The sequence below is a fragment of the Anser anser genome, assembly GCF_964211835.1.
Source record: "Anser anser genome assembly, chromosome: 2".
NCBI lineage: Eukaryota > Metazoa > Chordata > Aves > Anseriformes > Anatidae > Anser > Anser anser.
The window spans coordinates 157,940,784-157,954,064 of NC_139721.1; the positions used below are offsets into that span (position 1 = coordinate 157,940,784).

The 13,281-nt window shown below is 47.9% G+C and overlaps 2 protein-coding genes across 3 annotated transcripts in view; one reads left to right on the forward strand and one right to left on the reverse strand.

Annotated features, from left to right (window-relative positions):
- The window catches only part of PLCD1 (phospholipase C delta 1), a 54,633-nt gene extending 47,400 nt beyond the window's left edge, over positions 1-7,233 (forward strand). For both annotated transcript variants that reach the window (XM_083823721.1, XM_083823720.1), the window contains exons 11-15: positions 239-355; positions 1,918-2,096; positions 2,625-2,757; positions 5,134-5,283; positions 5,663-7,233. In XM_083823721.1, coding sequence (XP_083679847.1) covers positions 239-355; positions 1,918-2,096; positions 2,625-2,757; positions 5,134-5,283; positions 5,663-5,754 — 671 coding nt within the window. In that variant the 3' untranslated portion in view covers positions 5,755-7,233. The remainder of the gene's footprint in view (positions 1-238; positions 356-1,917; positions 2,097-2,624; positions 2,758-5,133; positions 5,284-5,662) is intronic.
- Positions 7,234-8,964: 1,731 nt separating this feature from the next.
- Positions 8,965-13,281, reverse strand: part of VILL (villin like) — a 34,152-nt gene continuing 29,835 nt past the window's right edge. Inside the window, exons 18-20 of the mRNA XM_083823719.1 lie at positions 12,752-12,820; positions 11,430-11,684; positions 8,965-10,222 (exon numbers count right to left, since the gene is read on the reverse strand). Of these exons, the coding sequence (XP_083679845.1) occupies positions 10,109-10,222; positions 11,430-11,684; positions 12,752-12,820 (438 nt within the window). The 3' untranslated portion in view covers positions 8,965-10,108. The remainder of the gene's footprint in view (positions 10,223-11,429; positions 11,685-12,751; positions 12,821-13,281) is intronic.

A 13,281-nucleotide genomic window follows, 5' to 3' on the forward strand; every position in this document is an offset into this window, starting at 1 on the left:
TGGTTAGGCAAGAGGAGGAGGCATCCCCAAAGACGTAGGTCATGGTCTCCTTGGCCATCCATGTCACTTTGAGAAACAGTGGGAAAAACTTAACGTCACAGGTTGTCACCAAGAAGGGCATTTTATGCAGGCCGTTCACACTCAGCCAGACTAACTAGACGGAAAAGGACTATAAACTGCAGCATCAAGGAAAAGCAGGCCCATCACTGAAAGGAACATTTTTTTTTTTTTTCCAAAGGAAACAGTTTTATTCATCACAACATCAGGCACCTGAGCCGGATCTACCCTGCCGGGTGGAGGACAGATTCTTCCAACTACAACCCCATCGACTTGTGGAACGTCGGCTGCCAGATCGGTGGGTGCAACTGGGAGCTTGGAGGGGGTCAGCCTGGCTGGGTTGGTCATAGAATCATAGATTCACAGAATCATTAAGGTTGTAGAAGCCCTCCAAGATCACCTGGTCCAACCATCCCCCCTACCACCAGTGTCACCACTAAAACGTGTCCCTAAGCATCACGTCCAACCTCTCCTTGAACACCCCCAGGGACGGTGACGCCACCACCTCCCTGGGCAACCCGTCCCAAAGCCTGACTGCTCTTTCTGAGAAGAAATGTCTCCTCATTTCTAACCTAAACCTCTCCTGACTCAACCTGAGGCCATTCCCTCTTCATGACCTGGCTGTGGTAGGGCTTTGACTGAGGTAGACATGTGATCTCAAGCCACTTGCAGGCAGAGAGGCTCAGTAGTCACCAGAAGAGATCAGCTCTTGTAACCATTAGGAGAGCCTTTCCTGCATGTTAATGGGTACGTCCTTGCAATTAGCTGGAAGCACAGTTCCTGCTGTGTAACAAAGAAGAGGGGAGCCAGGAGATAGAGTTGCTTACCAAAAAGCATGCTGAAATCTGTGGCAGAGCTGGAAATCAGACTCAGATCTCTCAAGCCCTAGAGGAGGGCTGTAACCATAAGGGAAAAGCTGTGGCCTGAGCTCTTTCCAGTAGTCAAAGCAGTGCCTCTAGTCTGCTCCTGGGACACTGAAGCCCTGATGGCATATTCATGTCTCAGAGACGTGATGAAAAGGTCTTGCAGCCTGCTAAGTGAATTATCTTGTAGCTTTCACTCAGAAAACCTTGTGCAGGATATGTAGGACCAAGGCCCAGGATAAATTGTCATCTGTCCTAGAGCTTCTTTAGAAGTGGCTAAAGAGGTTAGCATCACCCTTGGGAAATCAGAAGAGTATCGAGCAAGCTCTGGGGTCCATGTGCCCTCCCTGTGTGATATTAGTGAAACTGTTCACAGAGGCTGCTTCCAGATCTGACTTCAAAGTTTTTAAAAAGATAGGGGCAAATTAGAAAGGATACAGGAAATCTGCCTGGTGTTAGGAGAACTGTGAGGTTTGATCTATTTTGGGCAAAGGACAATAAAGAGGTGATTTGATCACAGCTTCTGTACCGGACTGCATAAGGATTTCAGACAGTGAGGAGCTCTGTAGTGTAACCAGTAGAGGTCCCTGAGGGTGGCAAATGAAAATAGGTGTATTTGGGCTGGAAAAGAGGTTTTATAATGAGGTTAAGTAGCTAGAGAAACGATCTGAGAATGATCTGTGTCTTCCTGAATGGGTTTATGTGAAAGATATGGTTGTTCAACCAGGTGACATGAATTCAGTGCAGGACATTTTTTGATCCTGCGGTAGGTAGGAAGAAAACTGAGATAGCTACAGTGGTTCCTTCTGCCTCTAACATCTCTGAATGGAAGAAATCCTCAGGGGAAGCAGGCTTTGGGGGTCAGAGTTTATCACAGATCTTTAAAGCATGGAAAAGTCAATGTTTATGTCCATGAAATGTAATTTCATGTGAACAGAATTGGTATACTCTCATTGATTTATCTGAAAATGACTAAATTTATTTATTTATGTTGCAGTTGCCCTAAATTTCCAGACAGCAGGCACAGAAATGGATGTCTACCAGGGTCGGTTCCAGGACAATGGGTTTTCTGGGTATGTCTTAAAGCCGGAATTCCTCCGGGATGAGCAAACCAAATTCAATCCAAAATCCATCACAGAAGGAACATGGGGGACAAAGAAGAAGCTTCTGCTTAAAGTAAGAATAGAAGTCGGAAACTTATCTTAGTAGCATCCATTTCTTTGGGGGGTATAGGTTGTGCCTTCTCCTGGTCCCATGTGGGCAATATTATGCTAGCCCTACTCATTTCCCACTGCCAGTGTCACTGCTTCAGTCCTGCATGGGCTCTCATCCTCCAGGGACTCACTCACATGTTTAATGTTTGGCAACAGGAGAGGTTAACGACAGTATTCACCCTACAGGAACACACAGGCATTTTATAGACAGGCAGTCAACAGTCACCACTGTTATTTCCAAGTATCATTTGATCACTTTGGGGAGAGAGAGAAGTTGACTTTTCCCTGACCCAGACCAGCTGGCAGCACTGCAGCAGTGTTCATTAGGTGCTTTAGCTCATGACAGCTTCCTCTGAAGAATGTCACAGTGTTGGCTCTGAAAGACCAACACCAGCAACAAGTCCTGTGCTCCTGGAGAAGGAGAGAGATGTTTGTCAGGGAACCCCATCTCCTACTGATGTTCTGACCTTTTCCTCTGTTTCCTCCACAGATTATCTCTGGTCAGCAGCTGCCCAAGGTAAACAAAAGCAAAAACTCCATCGTTGATCCCAAGGTAACGATTGAGATCCATGGCGTCCAACAGGATAACAACAAGAAGCAGACCAGAGTCATTGAAAATAATGGTAAGGGTTTTTCTTTCATGCTGCGACCCCTGGGGCAGTAATTCTTTGGTTTTGTGTAGCAGTGTGTTCCTCATCAAGACCAGCTGCCCTGTGGCCAGGCCTGCCCAGCTGCACCCAAGCTTGCTCACACTGAGCAGATCCATCAGGTGCTGTTGGTGCACTTCAGTGCGGTGACCCTGGTTATATAGCTAGCCCCACAGGCTGTCCCTATGGGGCATTTCTTTCAGGGGTTCTTCCATCTCTGTCTGAGGTGTTTGGAGATAGAAATTACCTGCAAAACATCAGCCAGATGAATTGTTTTGAGGTTGGCTGCCAAATCTGCAGACCCAGAGCTTTGGAAGTGCTCTTTACTTCCATGCAGTTGGATCTGACCTGGGACAAAAAGGTTCCCACCAAGATCTTCCCAGAGAAGGCCTCCCAAGAGGCTGATTTTATTTTGAAAGAGCCACAAACTCATGAAAGAGTGAGGTTGGAAGGGACTGGAGGTGCCCATTCCAACCCCTGTCTGAAGCAGGACCTAAGTTAACTCAAGTTGTTCGCTGTATTGCCCAGATGGATTTTGAGTATCCCAAAGGGTGGAAATTGCCCACGCTGTCTGGGCGAGTGATCCAGTCTTTCACTTGAAATAAGGTCTATACTTCACCAGAAATTCACCTGTTGTTATTTGTGCCCATTACCCATCATGTGTTTGCTGTGCACATGTAAGAAGAATCAGGCTTCATCTTCTTTAACAGGAGGAAGTGAAAGATGGCAATAATAACCCCCCTTAGCCTTCTCCAGGATGAATAACATGAGCTTTCTCAGTCTCTTCTTATATCAAACGTAGTCTGTGCTACATCTCTTGAAGCTCAGAACCTCCTCACAAGGCAGGGACACTGAATTTGCTCATCCTCTTGACCCATATGTCACCTGTGCTAAATTAATGCACGTCACAGCAATGTGGCAGGTGAGGGAAGGAGGTTGTAAGCCCACAGCTCCAAAGAGTGAGGTTCCTTCCATACCCAGCACTGACCTCAGATGTCTCACAGACACTTCACCTCCCTTTGGACCATTTCTCATCAGTCGAACATGGCTGTGGCTTCCCTCCATGTGGTGAGGGTCTGAATACTGCGGCCTTCAGAGACAGCAGAGGGCAAGTTCATCCCTCTCTTCTGTGGGAACAGAAGGCAGTAGGAGTCTGAGAAATCAGACCTCACCCTCCTCCAAACACTTACGTACACACAGACACGCACACACTGCTTTTCTGCGTGAAGCAAAAGCCAAGCACTAGAAAGGCAATGCATATTTTCCTCTCTGCTAACATTGTTTCCCTTTTCCTCCTTTCCTGTTTGAGTAAATCTGGCCTGGCTCCTAAAGCTCACGGTCATTTCCTTTGCCTACAATGATTTTCAGAATGTCTCAAGTGGAGGCTGTGTAAGGAACATTTTAGACCTGCCAGGCCTATTCCTCAGGGCTGCTTAGCACACCTCCATGGCCAGTGCACAGCTGCCTGGAGTGGGGCTGGAGAGATGCTGGAAGGGGGCTCAAGGGGTGCTGAAGGGAGAGTAGCCCCAAAATTCCAAATAAAGTGCAACAATCCAACCCAATTATTTTGCTATGGCGCTGTCCACAGACCCTCCTAACACCTTCAGGGCCAGCTGAAAGACCACTGCCTCCTGCCGAGTCATCCACAGACCCTCCAGGACCGGCAGGCTTGAGCTGATGTTTTGCTGTCCTGGGGCTTCCCCTGCACACAGGCTGTGCCGATGGCAGTGTGATTTCAAACAGGATGTCCTCTTCTCCTGTTTGTTTCTGGGGAGTGGTTTGTTGAAACTGCAGAGAGCACCCGCAGTGACTTAGTGAGAAAGCATTGCGCTTGCTTTTTGTCTCTCATTTGGTGGGACTTGTCATTGTTTTGTTTGCTTTGTGAGTCTGGATCACAAGATCCTTAGACATAAAGCCCCAGAAAGCTGCCATAACACAAAGGCACAGTTCTCTCTGCTCCCCCCTGGTCTGGGGCTGTAAAAGTTTGCTGCTGGTCCAACGGCAACCCAAGACGTCTGTGTATCAGCCAGGGAGAGCCTTTGGAGCAGAGCTGAGTTCAGCCCCATCCTGCTCCCTGCTGCCTCCTGGGGGTGTGGTGCTGAGGCCTGCAGTGGGCAGCCTAAGCTGAAGGAAGTATTAATTAATACCAGGTAGCAGTTCAGTGTCAGAGGTGGGAAAAAGTCTTGGCATCTCCTGAGACCTCTGAGCTGGGTCAGGTTAGGTTCCCAGTCAGGCCAAGTCTCCATCCTTATTTGCAAACATCTCTGACCAACGTCCTTGCTCGTGAGCATCTCCTGCCTTCCTCCTTGTTTGCGAGCAGCTCTGATCTCCATCCTTGTCTGTGTTGCTCAGGCTTTAACCCGAAGTGGGACGAAGAGTTTACGTTTGACATAGAGATCCCTGCACTTGCCCTGGTCCGCTTTGTGGTGGAAGACTTTGACATGTCAACCAAGAACGACTTCATCGGGCAGTATACCGTTCCCTTCACTAGTCTGAAGCAAGGTAAGGCCCTTTTCCCTCTTCCTCACACCCTCTGATACCTTTGGGTATCTCCAGTGTCCCACATGAGAGGTCCAGATCCCAGAACACTTTGGGTCAGAACGGGTCCTTGCTCTGGTGTCTGGACAAGGTGATAAATGATTTACTGAGCAGCTGTCGCATGCTGACTCCTGGGAGGGGATGCCCTTGTCACCAGTAGCCTTGGACACGTTATGTTAACAAGGCTCAAAGCCATGCCTCTCTGACCTACCTGTTCTGTGGGGCACAGGGAGCAAATTGCTCTCAGAGATGGGGAAATGTTACTGCAGGGTCTTGGCAAACGTTAGCAAATGTTTTTCCGACCGGACTAAAGGCCACTCTCCATCTGTGTCTGTGCTTCCAGGTTACCGCCACATTCATCTTCTGACCAAGAACGGCGACCCGTACTCCTCCTCCACCCTCTTTGTCTACATCAATATCCAGGACTGCGATTAGCAGCTCGGCTCTTTCAGGGTGCAGCGGACCTTGTTACAGACCTAGGAGGAACGCAGCGTGTGTCGGCTGCCAATGCCAGGGTCCCATCTGATCCCCAGTGCCTTCTCTGGAGCAGCACACGGTGCCCCACAGGGCTCTGATCTGAAATAGCCATTGACTGTCTCCCTTCTGCGTGCTGGAAACATCCTAATGCTGCTGTTGAGATTAATCCTTTTGTACCTGTCCAACCAATCCAGCTGTGTTTTCTAGTTCACTTTACTTAGTGTGATTTTCAATTCTGCTTTTAGCAAGAAGATAGGGATTCCTTTTTAGCAAATTACAGCTCTTGGTGTGGGTTCCATCAAGCATCTGGACAAAACACTCCACATCCGTGCAAGAAAAATGCACCCTACCACTGAATTCAGTGGCTAGGTATCAGGTGACTTCTTGTAGCTTCAGATGTCAGACATCCTTCACCATCTGAAGTCCTAAATGAGGACACAATTCTCCTCTTGTCTGTAACAGATTAAAAGGAAAGCTGCACTACAAAGGGCCACGTTATATAACTTGACTTTCCTTTTGTATTATAATAAAAAATACATGAACACTACTCTGCCTGCGTGCCTGGCTCCCAGCCAGGTCGCTTTGCATTCAAAGCCTGGCTCTTACCCTGTGAAGGAGAAAGAAGCTGCCGAACGGCAGATTTCCCTCTAACCCAAAGTGAAATCCACTCAAAGGGACCTCAGAGAATGTCTTTTGCCAATGACAGTGGAAATACACTGAACTGACAGTAGGGCTTTTTTCTTTTTTTTTAATGCAGTAAAACTTTGTTTGTGTTTTTATAGCAAAACCTCTTTTTGACGCAGGAAGTGGCGGTAGAAATGGTTTTAAATGTTAGCTCAGTCCCAGTTGCACTGTAGAGGTAACCTAGCACAAGCAGACAAAAGCATTTTGAACAACCCAATATTTATGGCAAAAGGTTTTTTCGAGCACAACTACAGAGTTAAGTGAATAGTGTTGAGATAAAATAATATATATTTTCGAGTTCCAGCTATGTTACTAACGCTATGTTAGACTATTAAAAGTACAAAAAAATAATTTGGAAAAGTCCAAATCCTCGTCACTATGTGCCTCGTTGACTTACTTGAAAGCAACATGGATGAATTTGGAGACAGACCTACTTAATTTCTTAAAGCTGTCAGTCTTTTGGGGGGGTTGGTTTTTCGTGGTTGGCATTGGAGAGGATGGGCTACTACCAAAGAGGTTAATTTCTGTTTACACAAATTCCAGTCCATTCAATCCTCCACCTTTTTCCAAGTCTAAAATAGCTTGGATTTAGTGATCTTTGGGCCCACTGCAAAACTGGGCTTCTTTTAGTCCAACCTGGAGTTTGTTGTGCTGCAGTAATGCTGGACACATTGATTTTTCCTCTTCACTATAATAATCTGTGATGTTGTAAACCATTGCCAGATTAAATGTGAATTATATCCACACAAAAAAGGCTGAAATTGACTTAATTACCTGCGGTTGAAGGAGTTCAAGAGCAGCAGAGGGCACTGAGGCAGAGCTGGGTGTCCTACAGTGACATGAACTTTCAGCTCACCACTAGGACAGGCACATTGCACCAGGAGGCACATTTGAAGGCCAAGGATGGAGCATCCTTAGCTCTAGCTCAGAGACACCCTGAGTTTGGTCCATGCAGGCTCCCAGGATGCTCTGAACATTTTGTTTTAAGGATCTGGGAGAGATGAGAGCTGGGGGAGATATGCAGGCAGAAGCAGGACCTCACTGTCCAGCCAGGGTCAGGTTGGGTTTAGATGGACTACATGGAGAAGCCAAGGCTGCCGCTGCCTGTTGTGAAGGTAGGCAAGATCTGTGGGAAGACAACATCCCTTATGGAATAGGTAGAGAGGCCAGGGGAAATGTGTCTGTTCCCTGCAGCGCCATGGGAGAGGAGCTGTGAGGGAGGTGGGATGGACCAGAGCACGATGCCCAATGCTGCAACGTCTCCTCTCTCCCCCGAGGAAGGGACGTGGTCCATGCCATTACTGAGGGACCTCGTGTCTGAGCAGACCAAGAAGTGCTTCAGCCTCATGCTGGGGAAGAGATTTAGTGAGAAGAGCAGCAGACGGGCCATGACCCATCAGACGCTGCAGCAAAAGCAGGAAGCGGCATGAAGGGGAGGATGCGGGGGAGAAACTGCCCTTTTCTTCATAAATCAGAGGCAGAGAGTAAAACCAACTCTCCCCACGAGAAGAGGAGAGCAGCAGCAGTTTTCATCAGGCCTCAATATCAGATATCTATTATTTATAAAATAATAATAATAATATAAAAATAATATTAACTAATCATGCTGGTTTCTGAGTCCAGGTAGGACCACTCTGTTCCCATTTGCTGGTGAGCATCATAGCAGCAGGAACAAAAGCAACACGTAGCAAACCAGCTTAACCTCCCTTTCTTGATTGGGTTGCCACTGCCCTCTGTTGATTGCATGATGCTCATTAGGCCCCCCCGTCAGGGCTGATAGGTGGAATCACTGCATTTTATGAAGTAGCACACGCAATTCGTTAATTTGGGAGCTGGCACGAGCACGCCGTAGTGGGGCAATATAGATATTGTACGTAGGTTGCAGCTTCCAGCCATGGCAGTAGTGTTGGAAGAGGGATAATGTGCACTGATTATATCCAGCGTGAACACAACAGAAGGCATTCACACAGGCAGTTTGGCCGATCTGTGTCTCTGCTTGACTCTCACCTTACTCTGCAGAGTGTTTCTGTGGGTTTGGGGCTGGTACCTCACGCGGAAATGGGCCAAAGTGGCTGCAGGAGCATGGAGGTAATGATGTGGTTGTGGCTTACGTGAAGCAACTGCCAATTCTGAAACACAAAGAGCTGTCCAGAAGAACCCACCACTGGAAGGTCCGTGCCTCCAGACCTCCTGGGTGCCGCATGAGAGCCCTCTGCTCCTCAACCAACACATCGGCAGCTCCTCAGCTCCAGCCCCACGTCCCTGCAGCAGGGGTGGGCAGTCAATGTGGGGAACGGGGGCTTTCAGGAGCAGAGTACATGGGCTGGGGAGAAAAATGGACCTGACAGTGGTGTTTAGGACTCTTCTTTCCAAGGAAGATCCCAAATTCCATCAAAGACCAGGTGTTTGAAGGAGCTGTGGCCCTGCAGAGCTTTTCTCTTCCGCCATCCTACCCCACACACCGATCAAGGACACTTACAGTGCTGCTGTTGGCTGTTTATTTGGAATCACCAATCAGGCTGGAAATAGACTAAAGCTTTAAAACCACACCTTTGGGGGTTTTAAACATATGTGTTTCCTTCTTTCCTATATAGTTGCATCCCTTCATCACTGATCACATTTCACACTGATCACATTTCCCCCTGCCCCCTCCAATCAGACTGAGCTCACAATGTGGATCCAGCGCCCTCAGTCCATGGACATCACAGGGATGGAGCCCTGGCAAAACCTTCACTGGGACACATTCTGCCTCAGGTCATACCCCAAACCCTCACGGCTTTGCCAAGGCTCTGGTCTGTGGGCAGGTGACTCGTAGGCTCAGCTGCCCCCAGTCATGCTCAGGGTGGGACTGGAGATATTGTCTGAATGGAAAAAAAAACAGTCTTGGGCAGTCGAAATCAACAGCTGCATCTAGCCTTTAATCTCATCATCTTCTTGAAATAGATTAGCTAATAAATATGCTCTAAATATGTATTTTTTTCCCAACCCATTTTTTTATTTGTTTTACCTGTATTAGGCTATGCATGTTAGTCTACAATTGATCCTTGCTGGCTTATGACGAGTAGCTTTTCTGCAGGGTGAGAAGGGGCTGAACTGGCCAGTCGCACCCCATGGGCTGCCCCACCACACTTCTGGCTACTCCACTGCCTTTTCCTGACCCCAAGGCTTCCTCCCTAACCCTTAGGGCTTTCCCCTTCTCTTCCCACACAGAATTTACATAACAGCTACAAGCGGCCCTTGTCTTGCCTAAATTTAAACTTCTCCAAATGAAGGAAGATCGTGACCTTGTGGATGTGGCAAACTGCAGAAAGGAGAGGAAAAGAAGAGGCTACAAGACAGCTGTGACACACACTTGTCTTAATGGCTATCAGCAATAAAGTGTCCAAAAGAGGCAAAAACATCCTGCAAAGCCATTCTGCAAAAGGTTTTGTCTCCTTGTTTTGGGGATTTGCAGGGAGAAAGGAGCCATCCCCTGAACAGTGGCTGCTGGAATAACTGCGTTGGAGCTTGGCCTGATTAAGATGTTGGGTTGGGTTCGTTGCGCAAATGTCTGTACTTCCTCCCTGCAGCTCCTAAGAGAGCAAGGGTTGGTCCCAGAGTCACTGGATGCTGGGTGGCCCCTGCAGGCTCAGAAGAGTCCACACTGCTTCTTCTCATTCTGCTGCTTCCATTTGGGCATCTGGTAGAACTCGTGTTTGGACTTCCCGAAGATATCGTGGAAATCAGCGTCAGAGAGATAGTACTGCAGCGGGACGAGAGAGCAAGGAGATGTCAGCACGGGCTTTTGCAAAGGCTGGGACATCTCCATCAGCTGTGCCCCTTCCTCACCGTGACACCCCCTGACTCCAGGCAAACAGCTCCTGTCCTGCTGTCTGTCCGTGTCTTGGGAAATGGAACGTCCCAGCAACTGTTTCTCGTCCCGCTTCCCAAAGCACAAGGGGAAAAAAAGCCCACCAGCCCAAAGTGATGCCCTGGTTTTGACACTTAGTATGCTCTGGTTGGAATTCGGTCCCTGCTAATGACACTGAGGCCAGGACAATTAATGCTGACTCAGAGAAATTCTGCTGGCCTGAGTTTTGAGTGCTTTCTCAGGCAGCAATTCACAGTGAAAGCATCTCCCCCTGGCTTAAATGCCCCTGAATATTCCACTGGAGATGCTCGCTCCCACTGCTGGAAAGACAGGAACTCAGACAGTGGTCTCAGGAAGACCCTGTGGGACATGGAAGTTGAGTTTTCTCCAACACTTTGAGTAAAAGAAAGAACTCGTACAGCCCAGCTGAAATACAGCCGATAGCACATGGCCATTGCTGCAGGGCAGAGCTGCTGGCCCAGCAGCTCTCTGGTCAGATGTAAATCTGGCTATGACACTGGTCTTTGCCTGAAGGTCTGCTGGGGCAAGAAACTGGTCAAACACGGGTTGTAGAGAATAGAGGGAAGCAGCCCCCTGTGTCCCTCCCACTGGCTTGCTCGCACTCAGCTACAGATGTTGGCAAAATCGTGGGGCTGAAATATGGTGCTCCTCCCTGCCCTTCTCAGTGGGTTTTGCTGAAATGTAAGCTTTCTGACAAACAAAACCAAAAACAAACAAACAAACAAACAAACACAAGATCCCTTCTGGAAGGAGTTTCAAATGAAAATGAAAACCTACAGCCCAGGCAAAACCCAGCTCCTGGTTTCATTCTGAGCTGCCTTTAGAACATATTTTTTTAATTAACTATTTAAAATTCACTTTTCTTCCATAAAGAAAAAAAAGAGGAATATTTCAACTACAGTAAAACTACCACAGTTTCCTCTCACATGAAACTCCTGCTTTTTCAATAGAGCTCCGTGTCCAGCTGGCATCTCCTTGAGCCTCAAGTAGGATTTAATAGCCCAAGGTGCCTGTGCTCTTAGCCTGCAACTAAGTTCCAGGTTGAGCTACAAAGACATTAAACCAGCAGTGCTGTCACCTCTTTTTTAGTGGGATCCACTCCTTCTGGAAGTTCATCCACAGTCTTGTTCATCAGCACCTCCCGGGAGTAAATTCCTTCGCCATTGGGCATTGGGGAAGGGCTGCTGTTGTTGTAGCTGCTGCTGTGGGTGTAGCTGCTGCTGTCATTGTGGTTGAAGTGGGATTTATACTCGGGGGAAGCACTTGCTGTGCTTGAAACAGCCAAGTTGGTCATGCTGAGGGTTTTCTTGCTCAGGCTGATGTTGTTAAGGTCCTGCCAAATGGAGGAAAAGATGTCAAGAGAAGCAGAGCAACTTGGGGGTTATCCCGGAGTCTTTCTGTTGGGGTTGAAGGAACTGTTCCTGGCACAGCCTATCTGCTGGTCTGCTGCTTTGGAGAGCCAAAGCATCAAGGAGAAAGTCGACACTAAAACATCAGTCCAGTACTTCCATCAACGTCACAACCAGATGTTAGGACTGTTAAAAGCACAGCCGTGTTGAGAGCCCTTGGGAATAAGTGAAGATACTTCGAGTAGTCTCATTTTCCTCAAGGTAATGGCAGAGAGAGGATGCACGTGGGGGCACAGACAGTAAGATTAAATATCTACCATGTCTGAAACTTCTAAATTAGCTGTGTACCATTCGCTGTGCTGCCACCTCTCCTTGTTCAAAGCCCCTATCACATCCTTCCAGCCTTTCTCCTGCTCCTGTCCGGAACAGAACTGATCCCATGTGGCAATCATGTTTGGGACTGCTGGGACCTTGTGCTCTCTGACCAGTCTCCTGCCCACAGGTGCCTCTGTACAGGACTGGAAAAGGCCCAGGAGATCTGGGCGTATTTATGGGTTATTAACCACAACTTCCTCTGCTTTCCACTGAGGAGCATGGCTCTGATCCTGACAGCCTGAGGTCCCCACACCCACTCTGGTCATTACGGTTTCTTCTTCAAGCAGATAGTTGTGGTGAACTGGGGGTCAGCCTCTTCTCACTGGTAACCAGTGATAGGACCAGAGGGAATGGCCTCAAGTTGCACCAGGGGAGGTTCAGGTTAGTAATGAGGAGACATTACTGCTCAGAAAGAGCAGTCAGGCATTGGGACGGGTTGCCCAGGGATGTGGTGGCGTCACCGTCCCTGGGGGTGTTCAAGGAGAGGTTGGACGTGGTGCCTGGGGACATGGTTTAGTGGTGACATTGGTGGGAGGGGGATGGTTGGACCAGATGAGCTTGGAGGGCTTTTCCAACCTTAATGATTCTAGGATTCTGTGATTGTATGGTAGGCTGGGGGACATGGTGGTGTTTAAACCCAGGTGTTTCCCACCCATACCAGCTCGAAGCCACTCACCACTGTAATCTCAGAGATAGCCGACATGTCTCCTAAGCTGTTCTTCATCTCTTCATAGGACTTGCCATCCTAAAGGTAAAGAGAGTTGTGAGAAGCACGGGTCACCTTTAATTAGCACATGCTCCTATCCTCTAACAGGGTCAGGAGATCATATGAATTTTAAAGCCCAGTGGTGCTCACTGAGGTGGCAGCTGGTGTCTCCTTTAACTCCCAGCTCCTGGAACCAGGAGACTGAGCCAGACCCTGAGCTGCCACTTGAAAACAAAGAAACAGCTGAACTTTAGCCTCTGCAGTTATAAACTAACAGGTGAAAACAGAAAATTTAAAGACTTCAGAGAACAGAAGGCAGATCAAGAGAAATCATATTTACTGCTAGAATGACATCTTCTAAATTTTAAAACAATCTTGCAATGCACGAAAATTTGGAATAAGACATTTTTTTTTATTTTTTTTTTTTATTTCCTCATTTCACTTAGCTAAAGCCACAGATTTTTCAAAACCTCAGTCTCAGACTTCTTTTAGTGCCATGT